General features: G+C 42.3%; 1 protein-coding gene across 2 annotated transcripts in view; it reads right to left on the bottom strand.

Annotated features, from left to right (window-relative positions):
* Positions 1-23,216, bottom strand: part of NBEAL1 (neurobeachin like 1) — a 127,924-nt gene that overhangs the window by 87,721 nt on the left and 16,987 nt on the right. For both annotated transcript variants that reach the window (XM_019553749.1, XM_019553750.1), the window contains exons 2-6: positions 20,968-21,059; positions 10,006-10,167; positions 8,365-8,446; positions 7,311-7,438; positions 1,969-2,051 (exon numbers count right to left, since the gene is read on the bottom strand). In XM_019553749.1, coding sequence (XP_019409294.1) covers positions 1,969-2,051; positions 7,311-7,438; positions 8,365-8,446; positions 10,006-10,167; positions 20,968-21,059 — 547 coding nt within the window. The remainder of the gene's footprint in view (positions 1-1,968; positions 2,052-7,310; positions 7,439-8,364; positions 8,447-10,005; positions 10,168-20,967; positions 21,060-23,216) is intronic.

Here is a 23,216-nt window from a genome sequence, read left to right as displayed (position 1 = left end):
CAAAGTAACAGCAAGTCCTCCCCTTCCCTCCCCCAGCAGCCTGCTGCACACCCCTCCCCCCGCTAGTCCCCCATCCTGACTTACCTGATATCAGGCAGCCATTTTTAACTGATTTAACTTCCCCCTAACACCCCAAATGTCTGTACTTAGCCTTCATGCATAGATAAGCCCTAAAGACTACACCAAACAGAAACTCAGGGTGTGTACATACAATCAAACCATCCAGCACAGCGCTCCCAGGCTTGTTTTCCTGAGGGAAAAACTGACCTGTACAGAAGTTCAGACAGAGAAGCAAAGAGCCTTCAGTACAGATGCTGGACACGGAGGGGGTCACGCAGCATGTAGCCCAGCAGACAGCTTTGCCATAGAGGTGCACTGATACATCAGGCCGATATCAGATTGGCACTGATATAAAGAAAATTGATTGCGCCAGAGATCAGCCTGATGCAGCTAATAATTTGGCCGATAAATGCCTGTACATTCATGCAGCCGCAGCACAGCATGCAGGCAGTTAGGAGCACAGCCTGGCTGGTTGAAGAGCTGCCTGCAGCTGGTAAGTCTGTTGTGGTAGATGGGGAGAGGAGAAGGAAGGGGTGTGGGGGGGGCAGTGCGGGAGGAGAGGGGCTGGGGCTGCTCACCTGGGGCAGGGCAGGGCAGAGCACAGGATGGATCTGCAGCTCATCCAGGGGGCATGGAATGGGGCTCCTGCTGCTGCAGGCACCCTAGGAGGGCACAGGGGGTGGGGGGACTTGTACCCTGGATCTGCATGGGGTGGGGGGCAGGAGGGGAAGCAGGCTGGGCTGCAGCTGCAGGCTGGGGTCAGAGCTGTGTTAAGCTGTTCCCTGCATGTGGGGGGGCTGCACTCAAGGTAAGCAGCGGCGGTGGCAGCACTAGGAGGAGGGTTATGGGGAGGGCTGCAGCCATGCCAAATTTCACTGTAGCTGCCCCAAAACCCTCCACCTAATGCCATTGCCACCCACCCAGAGCAGCCCCCATATGCCAGGAAGAGCCTGGCACAGCCCCAGCTCAAGCTGCAGCCCCTCCTTGCCCCCCACGGAGTTCTGGGGCACCCCCCCCATGCCCTCTCAGGGTGCATGCAGCAGCAGGAGCCACCCCCACCACCCCACACCCCACAGACAAGCTGCAGTCCCAGCCCTACCCCCACTCCCTCCCTCACCACAGGGGCCTTGATCTATCCCCCCCATGCCCCTTCCCTCCCCCCCTCCTCTTTCACCACAACATACTTACCAGCTCCATGCACCTGTATCAGAAATCGGATGTGTATTGGCCGATATGCCTCCTTAAAAACCAGTTATCAGTACTGGCCCCCAAAATCTCTTTTGGTGCACCCTTACTTTGAAGGCTTTTTTCCTTTAAGTCAATGTAGGCACAGTCAGAGAAGGTGAGGGTGGGTTCAGTGCCATGCATAGAAGAAGCCCCAGCCTTTCCCCTTCCCCATGTTGCGTTTTAGCCCAGCTAAGGTTGGGCAGGGAGTATTATGATTCCTTGCACCCTAGTACTGAAGTGATTCAGGCAGGAAACAAGCCAGAAGCCACGTACCCCTTTGGCAAACCTGTAACGCTAAGAACCTCTGAACTCTACAACATGGAGTGGTCACAACTACGTTTAATGACTTCACCCCAGAAACAAAATAGCTTAGAGCAAGAATTACCAAACTATGGTTCAATATGCATTTGAAGTTTATACTTGTTGTTTCTACCTGTTGAATCACATTAAAGCTTAATATAACTTCCAGGTCAGAAAATCCATAATACCATAAACGCAGATACCAAGATGATGATACTAAAAGACAAAGCTAAAGTCTTAAATTCAAGGGGAAAAAAAATAACTTCATCAAACTCTCATCTTGGAAAGGCTTTTGACACATCGAATATTTACAATGGAAATTAAGCACAAGAAGTTTGTTTCTTGACCAGTGATCATTACTAAATGAGTGATATTACTTACGGTAAAAGAAAGGAACAAACTCCACAGTAAGAGAGGCTGGTTTATACTTCTGTCTGCTCTTTTCAACATTACTAAGAATTCGTCTACAATTAAAAAATAAAAGATACAAAAGAGATATTAGAGATAAGGGTTTTGGGACACGTTCATAGAGACTTTGAATAAATAAAATATCTTTATCCTACAAGAAAAAAAGGAAAGAATAAAATAGTTGCATCCAAAAAAATTAATCACTGTTAATCATTTATCTACTGCTCCACATTTAAACATGACTTAATTTTTTAAAATATGGTTTTGATTTAAAAAAGCAGTAATCTGTATTTTACTTTACTATTGCAATGAGTCATTAACTTAAAGGCCAAGCTTCTATGACAGGCAATCTGACATGGGAAAGAAAATTTTGGGGGAAAAGAAACAGTTCAATGTTAAGGAAAACATGATTCTTTTTCCCTTTTTTTTTTTTTTTTTCTTAGCTTCCTCCTGCCAATACAGAAAAAATGGGTCATACTTTAGAATCAAAAAAGTAATAATGAATGCTTGAAGTGCATTAGTTGGTGGCAAGCTCCCTCTAGCTTATATTCAGATTTAATTTTAAACACATGGGCAGGCAACCAGAATACATACTTGCAGTTATAAACAAATCTTATTTATTCACATACCACTCACACTTCTCCCCCAAAAATCATGCCTTCCAAAATTGGGGAAATTCATTTTCTACCCAGAACAGAAGCACTGTGTCGCAGGGCACTTACGCGCCCCACTCCTAGTGAGACTCGAACTTGGGGGGGGGGAAGGTGTGTCACAGGGCACTGAAGTGCCTGCTCCTAAGAAAGGTACAGGTGCCCGTTGCCAGGGCAACCGCAGTCAGTCAGCTGACCAGAAGGGGGCAGGGCCTGGCTTATATAAACAGCCTAAGCTAAGGCCAAGCAAGCAGTTCCCCTCTGGCAGCTGATAAAGAGAGAGAGCTCTGCTGGGAGTAGGCATAGCAGAGAAGCCTGATGGCCTGAGCAGCATTCTGGGAGACAGTATGGGGTGGAGGAAACTCTGGTAGGGAGAGGGTTGATGGATAGCCAGTTTGGCATGGAGTTTATGTTGTAGCCCGGGAGTGGGAGTTTTCTGTTTTGTTATTATACCGGAGGACCGGGTGAGGCTGTAGGGGTTGGGGGAGGCCTCACGGGAGCTCCCCAGTAACGTGGGAGTTCCTGGCGCCGGAGTGGGTGCCGCATTTTGGGGGTTGTATGGACCCCGGCCCCAGTGGAGCAGTGTTGTGCAGGGCGAGGAGCCCCAACGTGGGTGAGCAACCCGAGAAGGCAGGTCTGGGGGGCCAGGCACAGCTACAGCCACCTGAGCCTTGGTGGGGTTTGTAGACCCAAGGAGGGGGTGCACAGACCTCAGCCCTGAGAAGGGGCACAATGCATTGTGGCCAGGCATGGCTACAGCCACCTAAGCCCCAATTGTGAGAAGCCCCGGAGAGGGCAAGGGCACGGAGAAGGGCCCCAGTGGGGGCTGCCAAGAAAAGACTAGCCTGGAGGGCGTCCACGAGGGCACGGGCTATAGAAACTGACTCCACAACGTCCGGTACATCTGAGAGGTTTGGGGCGTGGTATTAGGGGTGGTAGGAGCCACGCATAGCCCATAAAGCTGGGTGCACTAAATCAATCTACGTGGAACAAGGGCCAGGATAAATAAGAGCACCGTGTCCAAGGGGTAAAAGAAAGGCAGCCTCCCTTATAATATTTTGGTCATCAAAGACATGGTGGGTGAGAACAAGGGTGCTTAAATCACCAACTTGGCATGGTAGGGGGTGCCAGGAGAGATCCCCGCCTGGGTCCCTGCCCCATGACGCAGTGAAACACCACAAGATGCCTGCTGCTTATTTTCCTTCTCTTCCAACAGAAGCAGATCCAGACAGGGTGCAATGATATAGCTGCACCCTGCTTTGATTCCTGCTCTACCAAAAGTTTAAAACTAACTATCCAAAAGCAGCAGTGGCATTTCTATTCACACAGCAGAGAGGATTAACTGGCTTAATAGCTCATTATCATGTATCGGATTCCTGCTAATTGCTCTTCACTGTAAAGGTGATAACAACCGTCTCTTTTTTTAATGGCTTTGATGTTCCACTAATCAAGGTAGCCTTTGTTCAGAAATTTTGTTATCTGTTAGCTACTCCTGGTCCCTCTCTGCCAATCTTGCAGCTCTGCAAACTTAACAGCTCTTTTCAAAATCCTATATTTGTCCATGCAATCCAGCCTTCAGCAGCAACTGCAGCTTCATTTTCTGGCTGAGCAGCCAAGAGCTATTGACAGTTCAGCTGTAAAAGGGTTAAAACTGTGGCTTTTGCCTGAGCAGTGAAGGGAAGTTGAAAATTAGACTCTGTCCCTGCTCTGTGCACACTACACTCTGGAAAAACCATTTTTTCCTTCATTCTAACTTAAGATACACAACTTGTTTTTCAGATCTGGGATGTGTGGGGGTTGTTTTGTTTTGTTGGGGTTTTTTTGTAAAACAAGTACTTTCAATTAGATCTTTACTACATTCAAATGAATACTGGAATAGAAGCAAGAGCACATGGCACTGTTCCTACAGTATGTGATTTTTTTTTTTATGACTCATCATGAACTTGTACATCTTCGTTAGATAAATATTAGGCATTTAAGATTATATACATTTAAAATGCATTAAGCATAAACAATAAGATACATTATAGCTAAGACAGTGTTACAAGAGCAAAACGTTTAAGTAGTTTATATGGAAAAAGACCCTAGTGAACTGTGGGCAATCGTGCCTTGCTGTATGAAATCAGAATCTCAACATCCTCCAAAAATACAAGGAGCACAACTTGTGATGTATGTTTTTTTAACATTGTACACAGCAAGTAGTGCCATTATGTGATTCATCAAGGTAACACTAATTAATTAGGATACTAAAATATGGAACTATTTTAATACACTTGCAGATACTGCCATATAGGTTGCATAAATGATAAGAAAGGAACATCACCTATCTATATTAAGAACATGGATTAATGGAAATGTTATTTTATTATATGTATGATTATAATAGAGTGAGTGTGTGTGTGTGTGTGTGTGTGTGTGCGTGCGCGCATGTGCACATACACACAGAGGCAGAGTGAGAGAGCATGTGTGCAAGTGTTAGTGTGCGCACAAGAACACAAGGGAGGGGTAGTTAGCCATGTCAGTGTGAAGTCAGGCAGAAGATAGTCTGTAAGGTGTCACTCCGCCCTGCCTGGTTCAGAGAGGCATAAGCTTTTGTAGGCAACAAATGCTTGTATTATGAACAGATGAAGTTAGGCTGTTACCTATGCTAACTTCTGCCTCTCTGAACCAGTTAGTACCACCTTCCCCTGCCTTTCATACATGTAATTATATTAACGTGTCTAATATGCACGTTCTTAATATGTAGGAAGAGGATGCTAACCTTCCTTTTTTTTTTTTTTTTTCCCCAATCATTTACGTAACCTTTCTGGCAGTATCTGCAAGATAATCAAAACAGTTCCAAATTTTCATACCATAATTAATTACAATGTTATGTTGATGAATCACACACACACACACACACACTCTAGATCACCCAAGTTCTTCAGAAGTAAAAAATTACTTAAACAAAAAACAAGATAACTGCTCCTATGCAGTAACCAGAATTAATGGCCACTGCTGTACAACCTCCTTCTCTTGAAATAGAACAGATTAAAAAAAATAGTCCTGTTCAGGGACTTTGCTTAAGTTTCACACATTCTTTTTTTTTTTTTTTTAAAGGAAATCTCACAAAGGACCTAGAGATGAAAATTATAAATCTTTCTTTTCAGGGAAGTATGATAATACATATTATTATAAAGAGTCCCCACTGATTCAACCCTCCAAGTGGATTTAAGAAATAACACTTCTAATTATAATAAGTTATCAATATATCTACTATATCTGCAAAAGAGAGAATGCTCATGGAACAGGTATCTCATATACAAATTGAGGCAAAGTCTACATTTGTGCAGCAGTTTAATGAACTAATTAACTACCATATAAGAATCATTGTAAAAGTTTACTAAAACAAGAACGTACTCTTTAATGCATATCAAACTGTAGCTTTGAATTGCTACCCATTTTTGGCCAAAATGATTAGCAAAATATTTAGGGCCTTGCTTGTTTGTTTCCATTAGGAGGAGAGACTGATCACACAAGTCAGGTAAAGAGTTTATTTGCAAATCATTTACACAATTTTCTATTCATGTACCCACTTGAAAGAGGAGCAAATAATTTCTAGGTCTCTGTCTTCTGTATGCCCGAAGGGGTTCTGTCCCCCTGCTTTTTCTACTACACATCACATATGTTATGCAATTAACTGGTTAATCAGGCAATCAAATTCAGACCACCCGCATGAGCAAAAGTATCAGCACACAATAAAAATGAGTATCCATCCAGGTATAAAGTTAGTGCTTGAAATTGTGTAACAACTCTATAGTTGGTTTCTATCCAGCTTTAATTTGACTGTGTGGCAAGGCCCTCAGGGCCACTCTTAAAACAGCATGTTGGCTTTCTGCTTTTTACACTCACAGATGTAACCAATTAGTACTCTAGCCCTTGCATTTTGTAATTAGTCTCAGGGTCTGAAGGTCTGAAAAAAAATTCCAAAACAATAGAAGGTGATAGTCATACAGTATACAAGAACTTCAATATTATTGTAATGAATATCCCAATAGTGCCACTAAAATAAATGGTATCTATTTCTACTTTGTATATATTAAACAATAATTCATATATATTTAAGCATTTTTAAAAATAAGCAGAGGTCCAGAAATATTCTGATAGCATGATTCTCTCTATCTACATTTTCAAATGAAGCTATGAGAGCAAGTATAAATTTTATCCACAATTTTTTTACTATTCCAATTATTTGAACCTAGCATAAAGAAAACCCCATTAATCTGCTATAAAGATGGTTTACAGAAATCCTCAAGTCTGGATCCTAGCTATCTACTCTCCCCAGCTTTCAAAAATTAAAACTGAGTTTTGGCTGGAACTGGATATATTAGTACTCTGACATTTTTAATAAATTAGGACGCTTGCTTCAAATGAGAGATTTTCTTGGATTATACATTCATGTTTTCAGTAGAAATACATCTTTAACCAAGTCAATAGATATCAAAACTAATCCTCAATTTTGCAACTGAAAAATGCAAGAGCACAGAAGTTTTGGTGTAATTATGTTTCATTTTGGCTTGACACTGGACAAGCCCAGTTGTGCTTAAACTCTTAAATAACACCACAGTGACATTTTAAATTAATTATCATAATATTAAAATTTACTATGTTAAAACTCATACGTACCCTGCAATTCTCTGTCTCCAATTTCGATATGGATCATAGAGACTTTCACAAAAAGCCAGCGCATGTCTTACAAATTCTTCTATAGGTGTTTGATCTGCCACTTCTTTCTCTTTTGTTTTACTTTTTAACTGAGAGGGGGGAAAATACAGAATTGGGGTCATAATGTTTCTAGAAACTTTTGCGAACTGAGAATCCAATAACAAAAGTTACATTTAGGATGCTCAAACAAACCAGAGAGCACTGGATGTTCTATTATCTCTTTCATAGGCACTGGAACATCTACCTTCTTTAGGCTCCTTTGAAAACCAAGACCAAGCATCCATTAACTCTATTTTCTGATATATGCAATACAGAACGTACCTTCAGAACAGGTACCAACTCAAAGGTACCATTTCCTCCATGAAATACATTCATAAGAGCCATCAACTCACTTGATCCATAAGGAAAACAATGTTAAATATTCCCTTTCCAAAAACTTAACAATGGCTGAGCTCTGAACAGGCAACAAAAATTAAAAGAACTGAAATTATCTCCGAACTAAAAGAGCTAATTAATTTTAAAATAAATTATTTAGCTTATTCACTTGAAACGTACTTTAGAACTATTTTGTTGCGATTCATTTTCAGATACCTATAAAGAATAATTTAAATATACTTGTGATAGCTTAAGTCTAGGGACAGCTACATATAAATATGCAATACCTGATCCTCCTTTTCATCCTCTTTAATGAAATCTGGAACTTATCAAAATTTCTCTAATTAATTAAAATGCTCTGAACTTAGTATTTCAAAGCACTTTGATGAATAAACCTTGCTGCAGAGTGTTCCATCAAGGTAAACAGGCATCACCATTAAAAATGTTAAGCCATTTTTAAGCCAGGAAAAATGAGACACAGAGAGAGAATATGCAACTGACTGCAAGTCACATAAGAACTTTGTGGCAGAGTTCAGAAAAAAAATCAGTTCTCATAGTTCCCCCATCTTAAGGCCTCAGTTCTCCTTTCCCACCAACCCTGTCATCCACAAGTGTGTATGGTAATTGCACTTGTACATACCTGCTGAATATACAGAGTAGTCATCGTGATGACATGGTTTATGTAGGAGCACATCCCAATCTCCTCCACATTAGCCAAATTCCTGTAGGAGCAATATCAAACCCAGTCATTTTTATGCAGTAACGCTTTTTAAAACTAGCCTCTAATGCTTATCTTAGCTTTTAAGAATAAATTATAAAGTGTCCATATTTCAAGAAAACATCTACAACAATATTTTTTAATATTGAACTGTTTATTCACCTCACTTTAATATACTATAAGTATTTCAGAGCTGGAAGACAACTTAAGTACAGCCAGAGCTCTGAGCACATCACTCACTGTAAGCCAGTTTTAGCTGGATGCTTGGATTTCAGGTTAAGCTGATTTACAGAGCATTCCAGATACAGCGCTCAGAACCTGATACAGAAAATAACAACTACTATTTCTCCCACACTGTTAGACACCACAAGAAAACTAATGACTTAACAACTAATGGTTTCTAAACCTTGACCCATGTCCATTATCAGCTTCCATTTTTTTAAAGGAAGAAAGGCAACTATAAAAATATTTTTAGAACACTAAATAAATCATGAAGATAACAGGAAACCACATTCAACATGGATGATATACAAACATTTCCCAACCTAAATAACAAGCCACTAAAATCAGGAACTCAAAATGAAAAGCTTCAGAAGACATTTCCTCTTTTTTTGAGGGCCATTTTTAAATAGCTTCAAAGGCCCTTGAAGCACTTCAAACAGAAGCTCTGTCCATGGTATTTGTTGGGAAAAAAGCAAGACCAAGGGAGTATGAATACCCCCACAAAAGAAGATTTTTTGCCAAAGCAATCTTAGCCCCTCAACAGGTTCCAATCATGGGGAGATACTGGAGGCAACAAAGAACCTGGCCAAAGTGACTTTTCTCATCTGGTAAATATCCCCGGCCTAAGCAGTGTGGCCATATGCCCAATTTTCAACATGTCAATCTTGTTTTAAACACCTGGTCCAGCACCCAGGACTAGTGTTTTAAAACAGGAATGTTTCATTAACCCTATGTTCTCCAGCCTGCTAAGCTGAAGAAAGCTCAGCGAAAGATGAGCACCCCAGACAATACAGTATCCTCTGTTGAAACTAGGGAAAGGAACTATGGTCACCCTGTCCCTAAGGGAGTGTGCAAATTAAAAGAACTCTGTGTCAGTAAGCATTATTACAAATAACTATTGTCCACTAACATAATTTAAGTATAACAATTTACAATTTAGGAGGAGGGGACTCTTAAAACTTTATCAACACCGACATGTCTATACTACAGAAGGACTGCACTAAAGTACATCACAGTGATGCTCAACCTGCCCTGTCCACACATGCTATACCCCAAAATAATAAAGCATAGGTACTATTGAACATATATCAACAACTCTCCATGTCAGGTATATTTACTGACATGTGACCAAGTACTGCACTAAAGGCATCGACATTATAACCTTTCAGGTGTAGCATATAGAGCATGCATGCCAGGTAATACTCTCTAGTCCAGTCCTCTGATGACAAGTACATGCCCTGTACATGCGTTGAAATCTATATCTATGCATGTGCAATAAATCAAGATTTCCCCAACCAAAATTACAGTCCAGTCAAAACAGCCACCAAACCAAACAGATACCTGCAAAGGATGATGAAGAATTTGACAAGCAAAAGCGACAGAGCTTGTTGCTGCTCCTCTAGTCCATCTGACATTTTTTGGACACATTGTAGCAGCTGGAGCCTCAGGACCTGCAGAATGTTATCAGGAAGTAGTGATATTCCCGGAGGAACGTCATCTACCCTAAAAAAAATATATATATAAAAAATGTTAAACATGTCAATGGAATTTGTTATTTGTGCATCCTTTGTGTCATTGTGTACTGTTCCACAAGCACAGCAGGACAGGAACTCACCAAACTGCAATGACTGGTCATCCACAAGCATTTGCTGATAATCCACATAGAGCTAAATGAGTACATAGTACTTACTGTCTGCTCCTCCTTATTCCCAGCTGTTGACCTTAATGGAAAGATAGCTAAAAATACATGAAAATCATTTCCCCAAGGGGCTTTCCTAATATTCCTTTTCCATGTAGTTAACTGCTGGAGTTACAATAGGAAAGCTGCATCAAGGGAGGTTGTCAGCAAAGCCCAAAATCAAGGTGAATGTAATCTCCAGTATATTTTCTGTAATAAGATATGGACCCCAGTGTGAACAGTTTTGGAATGCCTGTTGCAAATAAAAAAAACCTAATTAGATATTAGTTACAGAATGCTACTGAAGACCAGAAATGTAATGTCTACAACTCATCCCTGGTCCTCTTGGGAAGAATGTTTATGAGCACACCCCAGCGACCTGTTCCTGCTCCAACCCAGATATGATGTGGGAGTGCCCCACATAGTTGCTCTCAAGCATGCTGGAATCAGACGTTTCAAAAGCAGCTATGTGGGGCATCCCTGGAGCAGTCCCAGTGCCATACTTCCCTGTTTTAATTTGCCTGAGCAAAAACAAGAGGGGCAAAGCATGCTTGAGAGGGTCTCTCCACAAAAGTACTGAGGATATAGTGTAGCTCTACGTTAACTATCCAATGAACATGGTCTCCCCTACTTGTACACGATGCAAAAATAAGTTTTATGTTAATACTGCATCACTGAATATTGGAAAATAAAGGGTCTAGCACACACAAAGCTCCAACAATCCATTTGACTCTTGGCATTTGACCAATTAATAACTGCTACCCCATCATTGCTATTTTCTGGGTATCATTAAGACAGGAAATAGATTTCCTCCTCTAATTAGCTTTACAAAACAAAGAAAAGAAACAGAAAATCTCAGTACTGTGGTGCTGGCACAAAGTACAAGGTGTTCTGTTATGCCCAGGACTCACCACAGAGCACATTAAGCATGATCACCAATTGGTCTTTCTATGCAGAAAGATTTCTGGAGAGTATCAAAGAAAATCAGAAGCAGAAGGAAATGACAAAAATAGCAGCTACCCCAGAGGACAAAATACTAACATAGAGAAAACTTTGGTTCAAAAGCATCTTAGAAGTGTTTAGGTGGGTTGAAGCAGTAATGCATTCCAAGGTTAAAAATGGAGCTCCTTTTGGCACCATATAACGGCAGAGAGAGCAGTTTTCTGTACATCAGCCACTCTTGTCTACTCTTCCAGCTGGTGAAAAGACACTATTTTGGTGTCAGCTGTTTGACTATGATAGGACAATTCAGGAAAACATGGTAAATCATTACAAGAAAAACAGAGGGTGGGAACAACCAAAAGACCCAGTCCATCACAGCCTTTAGTTAAATCCAAATGAAGAAGGGATAGAAACCATCACTATCCGAAACCAAAATGAAATCCTGAAGTGTGAAATAGCATGAAGGAAAAACAACCCACGTTTAGCTCAAAACTGCAATACTTAAAAACAAAATGTAGCACTATTTCAGGGAAAAACAATTATCAATTTTATTTCCTAACACTGAAAAGTTAACTTCTGTTGAGGAAAACTGTACACACACACACACACGTATGTATACATATCATCCCCCCCACCCCTCCTGCACGTGTGCGTGCGTACATAAGTGGGTAGGGGTGTCCCGCAGGGGTCAGTGTTTGGTCCAGTACTTTTCAACATCTTTATTAACTATTTGGATGTGGGGGGGAAGAGCTCACTGGTCAAGTTTGCAGATGACACCAAAGATAGGCAACAGATACAGGCAAACCTAAACAGGCTAGCAAACTGGGTGGATCAGTACTTGATGAAGTTCAATACCAAGAAATGTAAAGTTCTCCACCTAGGGATGAGCAACCCCCAACACACCTACAGGGTTGGCAGCACCAAACTGATTAGCACCATGAATAAAAGGGTCCTGGGGTTAATAATAGACCACAGTATGAATTTGAGCTGGCAGTGCGATGCTGTAGCCAGTAGGGCAAATAATACTCTGGCATGCATCAATCGACGCATTTACAGCAAAACCACGGAGGTGATTCCTCCACTCTGTTCAGTACTGGTGAGACCGTAACTAGAGTGCTGCATCCAGTTCTGGGCACCACACTTTAACAAGGACATGGACTAGCTTGAGAGAGTCCAAAGAAGAGCCACCTGTACGATCAGAGTCTTAAAAGGCAAGCATATGAGAAAAGGCGGAGGGATCCGGGACTCTTCAGCCTGAGAAAAGCAAGGCTGAGAGGGGACCTGGTAGCAGCTTACCACTATGCTAGGGGAGTACATCAAGGGCTCAGTGAGCAACTGTTCACCAGGGCACCCAGGGAAAAACCAGAAGTAATGGCCACAAACTCCTGGAAGATTAAGGCTCAACATTATGAAAAACTTCTTCACAGTCAGGTGTCCACACTACACAACCTCCGGAAAGAGCTTATTCCACAATCACCTACCTTGGAAATCTTCAAGAGGAGACTAGACAGTCACCTTGCTGGAGTTACCTGACCCCCAGTTATCTTTCCTGCTTGGTGCAGGGAGCTGGACCGGATGATCTTCCAAGGTCCCCTCTGGTCCCCTCTACACACACACACACACACACACACACACACACTCTAATATTATAAAAGCCTATGTATGTCTTTCTGTCTGTAATGCTTTATTCACGCTCTGATTGGCTGTCTCAGTAGCCAATCAGAGTGCCCTACATGGACGGGGCAGACAGTGGAGTGGGGTCTGAGGGGCCAGAGGGGACAAAAAGTATTCCACGATGAAGCTATGACAAAGTAATTTTTGGTAAATTTCACAACAGAATTCATGGAATGGTCACCAAGCATGCTTGTTATATGCTTACAAGCAACTAAACAATAACCATACTAATTGCATTTTCCTACTGTGAAACACTGCCCCACATGAGCTATGGTTTGGAGAGCTAATGACTTTCATTCTTTCCAAATGGTCAACACCCCTGACTGAAATACATCTTCCATGATCCAGTGTACTCCTTCCCTTTTCTGGAGTGACAAGATGCAGTGTGGGATGACTGGAGGACAGACCAGACCCACCTCACAAAATGCTTGGTGTCCACATGTAACACATACCTGGTTCACAGTACACTGGTACAAAAGAATAACTGGCTTTCCAGGTATATTTTACAACTGTTCCAGGAGGCTTTAAACCAGTATAATAGGCTTGTATGTCTGCCCATTTCAGGTTTAAAATGCATATAGACCAGTCTACATGTGTCCATGTTATAGTAAAGCACTGTCTGCAAGCTGCTAAGGTAAAGATTGCAAACTTTTTAGCTGCTCAAACTGAACATAAAGAACAGGTTCATTTAAAACAAACAAGATTCCACCCCCCAACAATTATAAAGCAAGTACTTAGCATATCACTACTAAAAATTCAATCTTCACATCTGTGGAAATGCTGTACCAGCTTTTACCAAAAGAATTATCTCTGTAAACAACATATTCCAAAGAGTAATTGGAAAATATTTTTTAAATCTAATGTTGGCTTAGAAATGGCAATTAAAGGGTTGTTGTTTGGGAATTGGCTTATAGATATGGATATATACATTATAATGGTTCAAGATGGGCATCAGGGATTAACTGATTTCTAAAGAGCTTGGGTCTCATGCATAAAGTTACTCACAGCCCTGGAAGCAGACAGGCTGTCTAACACAAGGCCAACAGATGGACACATGGCCTGAGAACTCTGAGGAGGAATGCCATAACACAAGATCATAGCCTTCAAGCAAACAGGCTGTCTAACACAACAAGGACATACAGTCTGGGAACCTAGGGGGGATGTACCATACTGCCGATAACACGAGGTAAGTGCCACCAGCTAACAAGGCCCAAAGCAGGGCGGGATGGGAGGGGTGAGTCCAGGTTTTGGGGGAACAGACCAAATTAGGGGAAGGCTTGGAAGACTGTGTGGATGTGTGACCACAGAGAGATAATCAACCAGCAAATAGCCATGGATGAAGTCATCAGAAGTCATCAAGAGGGAAGGAGAACACAAAAGCAGAGACTTGAGAGTAAGAAAGGGTCTCACCCCAGGTCCCTTTCTCTCCATCTCGCCCTGTCCCTCCCCATCCCTTCTCCTCCCTGTCCCAGTCCCTGGGAAGGGTCCCCAACACCATGGATAAAGGGCAAACACCAGCAGCCCATCTCATCCACCCCACTGGAGGGGGGGTGTGGGCCTCTGCATCCCACCTCCAGAATCCTGACATCTGACACCTAAGAAACAGCCTCAGTGTGAAGACTGCACCCTGTCCATGTACTTTGACTCAGATGACAGCCCTAGGATTTGGTAGATATATGGCATTGCTTAATTGTTTGTAATGCTTCTTTTCTGTTATCACTGTGTATCAATAAATTTGCCTATTATCAAATGGAAAGGTCATGGACAGTCTGAGGGATAAGGCCTCAGGGTCCTAAATCCAAAGCCAATATCTAATATTAGCTGAGGGGGTTTTAGTCATAATTTTGTAATCACAAGTCAAAAATACAATAGGCACTTCAACCTAAAGTTGTTCTTAGGGCTGTGTGAAATGGCTGTATTTCAATTTAGTTTCAGATCTGGCCATTTCAGAGGACAGTGATTCGTTTCGGTGTTTCGGACCACTGTCCTGGTTCGTACCTCCGAATCTGTTTCAAATGGGCTGCAAGGGAAGCTTTGCACAGCCCTATCCAGCTGGGCAAAGCTTGGTCCAGGGGCTGCAGGGCCCCAGTGGGGAGCAGGATGGGGCCATGGGTGGCTCGTCCAGGGGAGCGGGAGGGCTGTTGCCCTCTGAGCAGGTGAGGAGACCCCCACACAGACCTCTGATCCCTGTTGCGCCAGGTCACAGGGCAGGGAAGCAGCACAGAACAGCGAGCAAGCCTGCTGGTCCCTGCCATGCAACTCTGTTCCTCAGGTAGCAGAGATCCACACCACGGGTCTCCTTGCTGCCGCTGCCCACCCCGTGCTGCCCCAGCAACGTGGGACTGTGTGGAGTGGGCAGCAGTGGCAAGGAGACCCTGATGCAGATCTCTGCTCCTTGCAGAGCCAGGTTGTGGGGCAGGGATTCCCCAGCCCCCAGTTCGATTCTCCAACTCTCTGATCATTCCCTCGGCAATTCCCAGGGTGGCCTGAGCCCCCAGATCTGTGTGCTGGGTTTTAGCAGGCTGCTGCTGCAGGCTGGGGCCAGCGGCAGCACTGCAGTCTTCCCGATGCTAAGCACAGGCTGTGCCAACTAGCTGCCACTGGCCCCAACCCGCAGTGACAGCTTGCTGAAATTTTGCACGCAGATCAGGGGCCTGCAACCCTTGGAAAGAGCTGGGGAAATTATCAGAGCACTGGGGAATCAAACTGAGAGCTAGATGTCAATATCAGAGAAGTACTTCCCCTCCTCTTTCCCCTCCCTCTTCTTCATTTTTGTTTCCATGCAAGCCCAGCTCCAAAACTTCGAAATTCTCCGAAACATTTCCAGAATGTTTCGGAGCCTTCTGTTTCGATTCAGATTTGGCGTTTCAGGTGCCGAAACGGCCCAAAACATCTCCAAAATAAAATAGCTGCTGAAACATTGCACAGCCCTAGTAGTTCTTTCATTAAGAAACTTTTTGGTCTTTGCTTTAAGACAGGCGAGTAGCTATAATGAATCTCACTTATTATTTGAATGGAGGGCAAGCTAGCTTCAAATTATGTTCATCCCACTGCAACTTAAACAAAGCACTAGGATTTTTAAAAAGGAATTTTGAATTTAAAAATCAACAGCTATAGAAAAAAACAGATTTCACCAGTTATCCATTTATTTCTACCAAATATGCAATATTTGTAATTTTTACATAATTTTATGTGGGTCATAAAAATAGCCAAAAATAGACTGCCTGAGTTACTTTGCAAGGACTTCCTCTAAGCCCCTTTATTTTATAGTTAAGACAAAAAATTAACAAAGGAATGCCAGAATGGTCTTTGTAACAAAAGCATTTATTAAATGAAGTGAAAATGGCTTCCTTCTTCAGTGGGGAAAATAACTTCTCACCAGCTGGTAAAGCTTTACCCTTTCAATTGTAAATAGAGCAGAGATGCCATAGATGCTTATGGGAAATGCAAAACAGAAGAGTGGATTAGTCCTTGATATGATGTGCGCAGCTGTCAACATATCAGTTATATGTAAAAGAATTATATGTAGAGTGTTGGTCTTTCTAAATAAAGTGGTATAAATCCTGTTGCTGTGACATTTAAATCTAAACTAGGGAAAAAATAGCCCTCAAACCAGAAGGCAGGGCAAGGTGACACATTATAAATAGGGAAAGTGGGGGTCAGATCGAGATGGAGAGTGAAAAAAGCAAGTAAGTCCCACCCTGCCAGCGTCTCACTCAACCTATCCCTGCTCCTGCCTCTGCGGCACTATCCCCCACCGTGGGGGCCTCAATCTAGCCCCTCCCCTACGGACTGACCTGCTGGGCTGGGGTGTGCACATACAAGCACGTGGGCACTCAGCGCCCCCCATCCCAGCCTCAGATTGACTCCAGGAGGCTCTGAGATCTACTGGTGAATCGAGATCCACAGTAACTACTGCTCTAACATTACCATGGCATTTATCATAAGGGGGTCTTTCCCTGCTGTCTGTGCACAAATGCCTATTTTGCTATTTTACAGCTGTTCCCTTCACTCAGAAGCATCTTTCAGGGGCGCTGCATGTAAATGCAATAGCTGTAAAACAATTTGAGATTTTGTAACATGAAAAATTCACGTATTCACCCACTAAACAATTACTTATTTCAGCTTGCAACACACACTGACTTCCAAGATCAAAGCAAAAATATCTTTAAAAAAAGAAAAAGAAAGAAAAGGAAATTCTGGCACACTATTACAGAAAAGCTTTGATATCAATGACAGTCACACTGCAATACACAGGTTTCAGAGGAAGATACTTCCATATATATTTTGAATCCTTTGTTTCTGATTTTGTCATGTTTTTAAAAATGTTTGCAGCTTTGGTAATATTGTACTGAATTTAAAAGAATAAATAAGTAACAAAACTAAACTAAACCAGAATTAGGTCACTAGACTAGTCCAGTGATTCTCAACCAGGATGCCAAGGCACCCTGGGATGCTGCCAGATCTTTGGTAGGAGGTAAGTGAGGTATGAGGAGATAAGGAGATAAACTAAACAGATACACCAGGCTTAGGCTTGTCCCTGCCTGGACAATCCCCCTGACCTACTGCCTAGCCACTGTGCAAGGAAAGCACTAATACATATATGAGTTTTGAAATTGGGTGCCACTCAGTTCACAAAAGTTCTGGAGGGGTGCCTCAAGTCCAGCAAGTCCATGTGCCTTGTATCCAAAAAAGTTGAGAACTGCTTGAGTAGTCAATCTGGACTCAACACCAGAAAGATTATGAAGCAGGCCATCAAAGAGTCTTTCTACGTACCTGAAGGAAAACAAGGGGGTTAGGATGGCACAGGCACTAAGGGTCACAACTGATAGCCTAAGACGTCGCAAGTTCAAGGCCATAGCAGAAGTGTTTACAGTACAGCCCATCAGATTCCAATGAAATCTGTAAATTCTGCTTAATACCTTGTCACAAGGACATGAAAAGCAAGGAAGGACAGCAAAACTAAAAGATGATGGAAGTGGCTGAGGTCATTTCAGAGCCATTTACTATCCTCTCTGAGAACTTGTGGAGGTTAGATGATTCTAAAAGAACAAATATAGTGCCCATCCTTGAAGAAGGAAGGTCTAGCAAATTACAGGTCAATCAGCCTGACCTCAACACCCTGAATAATCATGGAGCCAGTTCTCAAAGAATTTATTGTAAAGCACTTTCTTAGAGAATAAGGTGATCAAGAACAGCCAGCATTGATTCACCAATTTTGGGAAGACTGCAGCCCCCCTGTAGCTCCCTCCCAGCACCACCACCACCTACCCTGAACACAGCCCGGCCCAGACCCTGGTAGGAAGAGCCCCACCACAGCCCCGGCCACAGTGAGCCCTGCCCTGTGCAGATCCATGGGTATATGTCCCCCCATGCTCTCCTGGAGTGTGCACAGCAGCAAAAACTGCCCTCTCCCTTCCTCCACCCCCTGGATGAGCCATGGCTCCGTCCTGCATGCTGCACCACCCCGGCTGGGCAGCATCTGCCTGAGCCCCACCCCTCCCACACTGCAAGGACCTCGATCTATGCTCCCACATACACCTCTTCCCTTCCACCACAACAAATTTACCAGCCAGACGCTGCCCTTCAATCTGCTGAGCTGCATATCAGAAACTGGATCGGTATCGACCATTATGCCTCCTTAAAAATCAGCTATCGGTATCAGCCCCAAAAATTTCTATTCGTGCACCCCTAGTTTTTGACACTCTCCCATGTCATTCTAATTAACAAACTAAGGAAAAGCAGCCTAAATGAAGGTACTGTACGGCAGATGCATAACTGGTTGGATCATCATGCTCACTGAGCATCAGTGGTTAAACATCCAGTTGTGTGGAGGTATCAAGGGGGTGGTCCCCAGGGGTCTGTTCTGGGTATGGTACTGTTTAACATCTTCATTAAAGATTGGGATGATGAAATTGAGTGCACACTTAGCAGATTGGTGTATTGCACCAAATTGGGTATAGACGCAGACACTCTAGAGGGCAGGGATAGGATCCAGAATAACCTGGATTAACTGGAGAAATGGTACAAAATCATCAGATCAGATTCAGCAAGGAAAATTGTGAAGTCCTGCTTTAGGGACAGAATAATTGCATGCACAAATACAGATGGGCTAGGCAGCAATACTGCAGAGAAGGACCTTGGGACCACAAAGCCTGAATAAGAGCTAACAGCATGTTCTTGTTGCAAAAAAGTCAATAGCATGCTGGATTGTATCAACATTTGTCACTTGCAAAACAAGAGAGAAGCAATTTCTTCTGTTCTACTCAGCACTAGTGAGGCCTCACCTGGAGTTGTGTGTCCAGTTTTGGGCCCCACACTTCAAGAAGGATGTAGACAGATTGGAAAGGGTCAAGCATAGAGCAACAAAAATTATTTGGGGCCTGGAAAGAAAGACTTATGAGGAAAGCCTGAAAGAATAAGGGCTATTTAGCCTGGAGAAGAAAAGACTGCGGTGGGTTTTGATAACAGTCTTCAAATACCTGAAATGTGGTTAGAGAGGATGGTGATGGGCTTTTATCTGTGCCCATAAGGGATAGAAGCAAAGGCCTCAAGCTACAGCAGAGGAAATTTACATTGGAAACTGGGAGGAACTTTGATCGTGGGGGTGGTAAAGCATTGGAACAGGCGTCCTAGGGAAGCTGCAGAATCTTCATCCTTGGAAATTCAAGAGTAGTCTGGATAGACTCTTAGCTGGGATGGTCTAGTCAGGGATGATCTTGCCTTGAGCAGGGGCAAACTAAACTAAATGACCTTGTGAGGTCCCTTCCAGCCCTACTTTCTTAGGATCTTATGATGCAAGACAAAACAGAATGAATTCGTAGCTTTTGTTATCAGCTGCATATTAGCAATATCACTATATATTATTTGTAAGCTAATATGTTCATTAAAATTTTATTATTTATGATATATTGCTAACTTATTTTGCCTTCTGACCTAAGAAGTATTTGAAGGTTCAATATTTTCTTGCAAAATCAGTGCTGAAGATATCACCAAAACCTCAAATAGGACCTGATCCAAGACCCTTTCAGACAATTTCCATTGACTCAATGAGCATTAGAACAGAATCATAGTGCACAGAGCATGAAAAGCTTCATTCCCTGCATTCATTATACAGACAAAGATCTCAACTGTGGTACAGTTAAACACTCACAATTTCTTCATGAGTCTAATAATACTCTATTTTTCTGAAAGCCCCAGCTCCTGGAGTTGTGTGATTACATAACCTCAGCTTTCATTTAAAAAAGGGGGGGGGGCACACATGGAGGAGGAGAGGGAGTTTCAAGCCCACATGACTACAAAGAAAAGCTTGAAAACATAACCCCTAAAGATTTAAAAAAAATAAAAAAAGAGAGAGAGAAACAAAAGAAAGCAAACGAACTCAATATGTATTATTTTCATACTGTTTCTTTTAATCAGACTTATGATATTCTAATATATGAGGCTGGAAACACTACCATAGCAAAGAAAAACACAAAACACTAAACTGAGTTCCTGGCAGCTACATAAAGTAAAAACCATTTAAAAAAAATATTTAGTTATGTTTAGCAGTTTTAAGGACAAATTCAGTTAAACAGAAATTTAGTTCATGCTTTCTACGAAACCAATTCCAGAAAGCAAGTCTATAGAATCACCCTTACTATGTTAATTTTGGCCCTATATGCACACATTTCTTTTACAATATAATCACTACTATTATTCCACTTTTCACAATTACTGCAAAAATATTTATTTTAGCAACCTATAAAGTGCTGTAATATATACATTTCTGTTAATGAAAACAAGCGTTTGTTAACACCATTTCCTGGTTGAACAGAAAATCTTTTGTTTACCTACTTTTATCATTACCAGTCCAAACCCAACCTCCAAAGAAGAGGATGATGAGAGCTGGTCAAGCAATATTGTGGTTGAACAAGGGGATGAACTTATTTTAAAAAAGGTCTGGGAGCTCAGCTAAGTTCTATCCTCACACCAAACACAACAATGAGCAGGTCTGTACTTTGACATACCTAGTGGGAAGCGTCTCAAAGTCCACATCCAGAAACTGTTCATAGCTAGAAACAAAACTGTCCAACCAGAGCTTCAAGTAATCTGGGTCTTTCTGTAAAGAGAGAAAAATATTAAGAAAGTTTATACTGTGTGCTTGTAGTCAGCATTGCATGAGAAATGGTCTCATCTACATGACAAAGTTGCTTATTTGAAAATTAACTTAAAAATTTGATGAAAAGAAAAAAAAGAGAACAATTTTAGTGCTAGAATAAACTGGCCTGCTGAAATTATCAGACATATTATACAGATGTAATTCCTTGGCATTAGGTAAAGATCCATCTTAGTACTTCTCTACATCCTGGAATCAATGCCAACCAAAATATTTCATATAGACTCTTTATAACAAGTTTCAGTTACTCTCCAGAGGTTACCAACTTCCTAATAGAGGCTTAAAAAAAAAAAAAAAAAAAATCAACACACTTTTACAACAGGAAATAGATACAAGATTATATTTTGGAGTACAAAGTTCATTAGAATGTTTGCTGGCTTATTATTTTAAGCAATGTATTTGTCTTGTACATTATTCTGAAACAGGAAATAGGGTAAGATTTACGTTGCCCCGTGTTCCAGCAATAACCAAGTAAAGAATTATATACTGTTTACAAGTGTATGTTTGCACTGTGCATGGCTGTGCCACTGAACATCACACTAAGGAGTGAAATCTATTAAGAACATGTTTTCCTGCAGTTTTCATAGTAGTACTTCATTTCCTTATCATACAGGAGGTCAACCCCATTATGAATTACTATCCTGTCAGAATCAACACTGCAGTGTGCAAGACATAATGGAACCTTAACAGACCCTACACTCAACTACAATTTAGACAAGACAAGCGAAGATCAAGGGTAAATCATAGGGACGTTTGAGCTCATATTATTTTAGTCCTAAATTACAAACAACAGCCAACCATTACTCATGCAATAGGGAGATGTCTATGGGTTATGAAGATGTCGGCTCCTTTGCTCTGTTGTTGCTACCATTGCTTCCACAGTTTCCCACTTTAGAAAAAGCATCTGCGCACTCAGGAAGTGCTAGTCTCCATGGACCCGACTATTCTTTTCCCACACTTTCCTCACCCATATACATGGCTTGAGTTTGTCTGCACTATGGACACGGTGAACCAAATGACTGTTTTCTTTTAGGATGTCTCCACTGTGTCCCTGCTATTGCCAGGGACATATTCTGGAGCATGTCCCACTCCCACAAGCCCAATTCAGAAATTCAGCAGTGAAGCCATTTTGGGGGTTTTCCCCAAAGCTGTCATCACAACATACCAGTGACCAAGATGCATATTTATCAGCAATGCCACCAAATTCCAGAATTTAGTGGCATTAGGTGCTTGCCCCTAAGTTGACTTCACCACTACATTTTGAGGTTTGATGGATAAGAATGGGAGCATGACCATGCCTAGACTCCTGGTGGCCCCGGGCAAACTTTTAGTACCAGATCCCCCTTCAGCAGAGATAATAATAATCAAAAAAATTACCATTTTCAGCCCCCCTTTCTGTCTGGGCCCCGGGCGGCCGCCCAGTTTGCCCATGCCTGTGTCCGGCCCTTAATGTGAATGAGTAAGTAAGGTAAGTTTTCAGCTTGTGCCCCGGCAGTGGCAGGAACACAGGACAAACCTACCTACAGTGACTTTAATTTAAAAGAACTTAAGTGACCTTAATAACTTACTCTGAGGTAAAAATATAAATTAAAAACCAGTGCTGCTCAACCTTTTGGCCTTGAGTAGCATGGGGCCAGTCCATGGGCTAGACTGAGCCCTGCACACCATAATCAGGCCCTGGAACCCAATGCTGTCCCCAGCCCTGCCCTACACACTGGGTTTGGATCCTGGAGCCAGGGACCCAGAATCTCCTCCTCCCAAACCCCCACACCAAGATTGGGCCCCAGGCCCCAGTGCTGCCCCTGCCCAGCCCTGCACACTAGGATCAGGTGCCCAATCCAGCACACAGGGCTCAGAGCTCCTCATGGGTCTGGAAATTTGGCAGCAGGGGAATGGCACCACTTTCCCACCACCAAATTTCTGGATCCATGTCAGCCTTGTAGGCTAGATTATACCGTGCTGTAGGCTGGATGTTGCTTGCTGGTTAGGGGTTGAGCACCCCTGCTATGAACCAACACAGAGGACAAGTTGCTTATCAAAAACCAAGGACCACATGGAATTATTGTTTTTTCTTTTTTTTTAGTATATTTAATTACATGC

The sequence above is a fragment of the Crocodylus porosus genome, unplaced genomic scaffold (genome assembly GCF_001723895.1).
Source record: "Crocodylus porosus isolate Cpor-Errol unplaced genomic scaffold, CroPor_comp1, whole genome shotgun sequence".
Lineage (NCBI taxonomy): Eukaryota > Metazoa > Chordata > Crocodylia > Crocodylidae > Crocodylus > Crocodylus porosus.
This window is presented reverse-complemented; position numbering and strand designations above follow the sequence as displayed.